Here is a 7,315-nt window from a genome sequence, read left to right as displayed (position 1 = left end):
GTTTTATGCCAGCTATCTGAGACTGCAGTTTTTAGCTCTTCTGTTTTTAAAGGCAAAGAAAAAATAAAGAGTCCAGAACAAAAGTGATGGTGGGTTCTAAAAAACATCTTGATTTTTTTATGATCATTTTGTCAGGAAAACTGGATTTAATCACCATTTTTTAGCTGGCTGGCTGTTCAAAGCAGCTCCAACACACTCCATTGTTAATGTAACAATTTACCTGCTTTAGTTTGAACCCAAACCAAAGTTTTTGAATAGTTTACAAATTACATTAAGATTTAAATGAATTGCTTTGCTTTAATTATTTTTTTTTATTCAAGAAATATCAAAAATGAGTCCTCTTTGACGTGTGTAAAAATGACACTTTTTAGGCTCAGATGCAGGCAAAATACATTTTTTTGCTCTTCAGATGAGCTGAGACATCACTGGATTCTCAGCTCCGAGGCGTTTCTGTGAAGCTGCATGAAATTTTCAACGTGATCCTCWCTAGCCTACATAAACAACATAATGAACAATTACTATTGATGAAGCGGTGGTCCCGATTTAACCCGTGAAGAGACGAACAATTGTTTGAACCTCTCCAGCTACAAAAACGGGATTTAGGATAAAAATCCCAAAATAATGACCTCCTTGTTCTTTGTTTACACAGAAACAGTGTCGTGTTACCCGAACCCGATGAGCGCAATATGGGAGAAATGTCACGGATCACCCCAGACACGCCCCTCACTGCATCCATCCGACTTCCTGCTGTATGTTTGACGCACACAAACAAGCTGGATTCATGGCAACACACAGATACAGTCACATCCACACACACACACACTGTCATAGGTTTAATGAGAGCCAGATGAGAGGCTTCTAAAACAAACACACACTCAGTTGGATGAGAGACACTCGTTCTGACGTCATTCCATTCCACCATCTCATCTCTGCTGCCGGCTCCAAGTCCTGCTGCCTCCTCGGATCAGAGCGCAGCTGGACGGAGGAGAGCGGCCGAGCAGACAGGCAGGAAGGATGACAGAACGGAGGGATGGAGCTACAGAGGATGAGTCAGAGAAAGGAGTGAAGTGGGTGGGGGGAGACTTCAGATTAAGGGAAGAGTTTATTTTCCAAGTGGCACTGCGTGAAGTACCGATGAGGAGTTCATCTGAAGCAGTCAGTTTGAAGAGAGAGGGAGAATTTATAACAAACAAGTCAATATAATCGACACAGAGCCACCAAAAGAGCAACGAACGTGTCAGGAGGAACTAATGTGGTGTGAGAAACACACTGTAGGAGAAATAATGTTTTTTTTTTAATTCGTTTGGAAACCGTTCTTATATTTAAACCACCTGATGGATGAGGACATTCACCATCAGTGTCGTATTTTATATAACAAGCGAATGTGGCGTCTCAGACATTTGGACATTGTTCTGATGAAGTAAAACTGAACTTGTTTAAATAAAACTGTACCTCACTGTACAAAACAAGCCAGACTTATTAAAGAAGCTCAGATGGACAGGTGCCAGTGATCCGTTTGCATCTGCTGGGGTCAGCCCATTCAAGGCTGTTTTAAGAAATTTTATGTATGTTTATTTGTGGAACAAACTTCCAGTTTCTGTCCGTGAGGCTGACACTCTGTCTGTTTTTAAGACTAGACTGAAGACTTTCCTTTTTGATAAATCATATAGTTAGATTTAGGTTTCCTGAATTATTCTTCATTTCTGCTGCTATAGACTGCTGGAGCACAAACTGAGCACATTTCCTCACTCTGCTGTTGTCTTTAGTCTCTCTTCTCTACATGTTTATTGCAACTATTTATATCAATAACGTGTTTTCTTTGTCTCTTTTCCARAAGAAAATACACCTGGACCAGTTCTCCTGTGTTTATCTGTGTCTCTTTCCTGTCCCCCAACCAGCCAGTCGAGGCAGATCGTCGCCTGTTCTGAGCCTGGTTCTGCTGGAGGTTTCTTCCTGATTAGCAGGGAGTTTTTCCCTCTCCACTGTCTGATGCTCAGGGTGGGAGACTGTGACGAAGTGATTCAACACAATAAGCTGGCTTCTTTAGATTGTTTTCTCTCATGTACAGTGCCCTGAGACGACACATGTTGTGACCTGGCGCTATATAAATAAACTGAATTGAATTATTTTTAGACTTTAGAAACACTGGTATGATTATCTCTTATGATTATTTATAGGATATGATTGCTTTTGAATGGGTCTTTTTACAGACTTTTATACTTGTCAATTAAAAATAAGCTGACCTCTGTGTACTGCAGATAATCTATTAAAGGCATCTCCATGTTCCCATTCCAAAAAGAAAAAAAAAGGAGGAAGAAATCCGTTTAACTGCCTATGAGCAAATGGTTTGATAGAAATTTTGGATTCAACAGTACGAGAATTGTTTTAGAGAAAATTAAACATGACTTTGGTGAATGGAGAAATGAAATCCTTGCAAATAAAAGCTTCTATTGTTGCTGACTGTTTTCTGTGTAAAATACACGAATTTGGGAGGAAAAAGTTGAACAGACAAGTTTGAGTTTCTGGGTCTGGTTGTGTCCGCAGCCGCCTCCTTTGGGAGCTTCCATTAAACAGTCCGCCTCTGACTCTCAGAGCTCTGCTCTGACTCTTTAGAACCCAGAAACAAAAGGTCACGACCTGGATGTAGTTGAGGAAACAAAGGCCAGAGTGGGGTCAAAGGAACACCACACATGGATCTCCTCACAYTAAGCCCTCGAGTGAAAGGAAGTTWAAAACACACTTTTAGAAAGTGAAAATGGGCGATAAAGATGAATCAATTAGATGAAGGGGTTTAGGTTGACACATGGAGAAAAACTAAATAAGCTACTCAGACAGTTTTTGAATCCTAAGGCAAATTATATTTTATGTTAAAATTTAAAAAAATTAACTGGATTTTCTTTTTATTTTAGAACTTTAACACAAATTTTAGTCTAAGCTTTTATCTGTTTTGCTACGTTAAAAATGACTTCCTGTATAGCCTGATACAAAGTCCATATTTTTCTTTTTTAAAGACGTGACTTTCAAATAATATTCATGTGCTGTAGACGCTTTTTAGACTTTCCCCCAAATTCTAAAGAAACTTCTTCAAATCATGTAGTTTCATCTCACTTTACCTTCTTCCTCCTCCTCTGTCGCTCCAACCCTCCACAAATCCTCCTTCACTACATCCACACACCTCCTCTGTAGTCAAATTCATTGAGGGAACATTGCATATCATTATTTTTATATTTTGTTTTTAGTTAATAATAATTTAGAAATGACTCACTTGATTCCAAAAATACAGTTTTTGCCTATAAAAMTGTTGTTGTTGGTACTTTTTACCATTTCAGATAAAGAAATGTGAACAAGTTTTGTGTTTTGGAAGGTGACATTTTGGTCAGAAAAAGGTTCAAGATAAAAATGTCATTTATTTTATGTGTAGACACAACACCGGTTTATAGCTTGAGTTGCGTAAGTCCTGGGTTTGTGTTCATCGAAGTCTTTGGAAACTGGACTGAAGATGAGGGACAAATAAAGCCAGCGAACAACCAAAATAAAAATTTAGAAAAATTAAAATCAAGTTTTGCTCTGCTAAGCAAACAAGTGAGGGGAAGCTCAACATACAGTAGGAACACAGTCCGGTGGGATTTATAATTTCTAAAAAAAAATAAAAATAAATAAATAAATAAAGATTGTGTAGGACATAAATATCTGTAAACATCTAGAGTGACTTTGTGAGCAGCTAATTTTTACTGAAGATGTTTTGAGCTCCAGAGTAAACATCTACATTTACCTCATCAATAACTGCAGTCTTTTGCACTTGAAGTGTGTGAGAAAGAAAATCAGGCAGATTAAGGAGACACACGGAGTTTGAGATGGTCCAAGAGAGGTGAGCGGACTACCTGGCGAAGTTCGGATGTTGAGGCTCCGAGTGAACTCGTCATTGAGTGCAGAGAGAACAGCGTTCATGTCCTCCTGCACTTCCTCCAGATTGATGATGTCWTCCACCAGAGAGGAATTAATGTTCACCTTAACCGACTGGCCCTTTGCCTTCGCCTTTGCTGGGATGATAAAGAAGGGGAACGTGTGAGAGAAATCACATTCTATCAGCAAACACATCTGTGCCAGTGGAAATACAGGGGCTTCAGTTTCAGCGCTAACTTCTCTGACCTTTTGCCTTCTTGGTGGCGTAGAGCCTGATGCACGCAGCGGCAGCGGGGTGTTGGGGGCTGCCAGGACAGAGAGGCGGTCTCACTCTGACCCCTGAGGTGACTGGGCGGGGGGAGCTGTGGTGTCGCACCAGGGACTGACACAGCAGAGGTCGCAGCACGCACAAACGATTCAGCGCCATATCTGTTAACAAGGCGAGGGGTGAGTGTAAATTAAAGAGACTGGTCAGAGAACACAAACGCACAAGAGTCACAAATCATCCAGGAATCAGCTGCACCTGTAACGCTTTTTAAAACGAGGCAATAGCTCAGATCTGCCAGCAGGAGGTACAATACCATCAACTCATCTTTCTGAATATATGAAGATACCAAAGTGTGATGGATTTACTTTAGAATAGAATAAAATAGAATAGAAACAGCTTTTATTGTCCCATAGAGGGGTAACTCAGGTCATCAGCAGAGTTGTAAAGTAACTAAGTACAAATACTTCTTTACTATACTTAAGTAGAATTTTTGGGAATCTGTACTTCACTTGAGTAATTATTTTTCAGCCTACTTTTTACTTCTACTTCTTACATTTTCACACATTTAACTGTACTTTCTATTCCTTACATTTTTAAAAAAGGCAAGAAGTAGAAAGTCGTTACTTTTGTTTCATTTTTGCTCGTTTTCATGCCAGCTTGTCATTGTAAAAAATAAATACTATCCATATACAATGTGCCTCCTATAGAGTGAATTTAATTGTGGTTGAATGAGAAGTATTAATATATAAAATTCTGATACCGTATTAGTTTGTACACAAACAAATCATGTCACACTCCAGCAGGACATAATCATTAAAATAAAAGGACTGTACTTAAATGAAGTATTTGTATTTCATGAATTATATTGTTGTATTTGGCTGCAGCCCTCGGATAGATTTTTATTTTGGGGAAAAGGTTTGGACACACTTGATATTTGTATATAAACTGAAAGAGCTGGACTAGTGCATCCCATAAATAAATTATTTTAATAAAATACAGTCATTTCAGTATTTTTGAGGGAGGTCACCTCCTAATAAATGTCTTTACAGAAAATCTAACTGCTCATTTTAAATCAATACTTTTACTTTTAATACCTAAGTACAAAAAATATCAGATACTTCAAGACTTTTACTTAAGTAATTTTCCTAAAGGAAACTAACTTTTACCAAAGCAATTTTTGGTAAGATACTTGTTTTACTCAAGTATCGATTTGTGGTACTTTATATAACACTTGTCATCAGCAGCAGATATACAGGTTCACACAAAAAGACAGTGTTAAAAGACAATATATAGGAAATAAGAAATAATAAATAGCAATAGTTACAATAAAATAAAATAATAAAATACTGTACAAGGCAATAACAGGAAAATACTGTGCAGTTTTAGATGCAGGCATGTCGGACTCACAGTCCAAGGGGGTCGTTTTCAACAATGTACGTAAGTTTTTCAGTAGTTCTGAGCTAAATATGAGTTGGCTTTAAATTACACATTTCACAATTATTTTGTTGCATTGTAATAAGGCTCAACTGAACTGTTTTTCTATAAATTGTTTTAATGAAGCAAAAAGTAATTTCCAAACTAGAGGATGTTTGACCCTATTTTCTGTTAAACAAACTGAACAAACCATAAATCTGCAAAGTGGTTTGTTTTGCTTTCTGTGACGAAATACAAAACCCAAAACCAACACGTGCACCACACATCAGTGGTGCTGTGAGGCTTCGTGCAAACAGCTCCCAGCCCACGCAGTCGTTCGGGCATTCCTGTGTGAGAACCTCCCATTCAAAAACACCCAACAGTATCACTCCACGCCTTGCCTTTCTGCACAAGAATCAAATCCCTGCTTGTATTTGTTTTTCCCCTGCGACGATGAACCGTGCCGCTGACCTTCAATGTTCGAACGTACAAAAATCATCTCTGCGTTATTGAATATTTACACTAAACTCTGTCTGTCACAGTCAGTGGCTGTGAACAACCTGTGGCGAGCTTTTCCCTCACTGCCATCCTTTATTGTTTGACGAGGAGTTATGACTTATCTGCGAGGAAGAAAACATAATCCTGTTGTGTTGAAATAGTTCAGACGTAAAAACATTTAGCCAGGAATTTTTTTCCTAGAAGTTTTTATTCTTCTGTCATGTTTTTATCCAACTAACTCTCAGACTATGTAAAGTTAATGTAATATTTTTTTTGTCAATTCAAATTCTATTTTATGAAAAATCTTACTTCGGCAATATTTAGGCTACACTTCGGACGCCGCCTCCAATGCAAACCCGTAACAGGCAGCCACGGCTGGTAGGTTTCCTGCCAAGCTGACACGATTCGCCACACTGTGGCGGAGTTGATGGGCAGAGATGTGGGAAGGTGACAGATCTCTTTAGAGAGGAAGTCAGGCAGACAAAGTGAAGCACAGGTGTTCAGTGGGATACTGTAGTCTCACATCCTGTAGATGTTTCACAAACAGCTGCAGACACACCTCTGCTTCTTCCAGCAGCGGGAGACAGCTGGTCGGCCCGCATGCTCCCTTCTGTTTGCTTTAGAAAATAACACTGAAGAGTATCTGATGATGTTCTGCACGGYGCTGCCTCCTCAAACAAACCCTTTAGCAGGGAGGGGGGGTGAAAATCACAAGTTAATAAAAGTGCCAGAAGAAAAGGGAGAAAAACTGCTGATGTCACTGCTCCAAAGTGACACATTTTACAACAAAGACATAATTATATTAATTATTACCTTTAGACAACAAAGCAATATGCACTTACCGTAGTTTAAAAAAAAAAAACTGTCTTTTTGCATTTTTGTTTATAATAACTTTACATCTCATTTAATAGTTAATAAATGAATTCCACACGTTATCTTAACACAATTTTCCCTTCCAGGTAGTAACGCCATATTCGAGAGGCGGGGTTAACTGTGGACAGGTGGCAAGTCCATCACAGGGACACATAGAGACAAACATTCACTCATACCTAGAGACAATTTAGAATTAACTAACCTAAGCTTTTGGTCTGTGGGAAACAGGAGTACCCGGAGAAAACCCACATGTGCATGGGGCGAACATGCAGACCCCACCCAGAAAATCCTACAATCCTACGATGACCTTGTCACTGAAAGGCGACAGTTCTTACTAGGGCTGGGCGATATGGATGAAAA

At 39.0% G+C, this 7,315-nt stretch overlaps 1 protein-coding gene across 1 annotated transcript in view; it reads right to left on the bottom strand.

The window, feature by feature from the left end:
• mrrf (mitochondrial ribosome recycling factor) overlaps positions 1 to 4,332 on the bottom strand; it is a gene marked incomplete at both ends in the record, with an annotated part of 16,520 nt that extends 12,188 nt beyond the window's left edge. The window contains 2 exon segments of the mRNA XM_014003846.1: positions 3,882 to 4,040; positions 4,150 to 4,332. Coding sequence (XP_013859300.1) covers positions 3,882 to 4,040; positions 4,150 to 4,332 — 342 coding nt within the window.
• Positions 4,333 to 7,315: the final 2,983 nt, after the last annotated feature.

Source organism: Austrofundulus limnaeus, unplaced genomic scaffold (assembly GCF_001266775.1).
Source record: "Austrofundulus limnaeus strain Quisiro unplaced genomic scaffold, Austrofundulus_limnaeus-1.0 Scaffold20, whole genome shotgun sequence".
NCBI lineage: Eukaryota > Metazoa > Chordata > Actinopteri > Cyprinodontiformes > Rivulidae > Austrofundulus > Austrofundulus limnaeus.
Note: the sequence above shows the minus strand (reverse complement) of the source record. Positions and strands in the feature narration are given on the sequence as shown.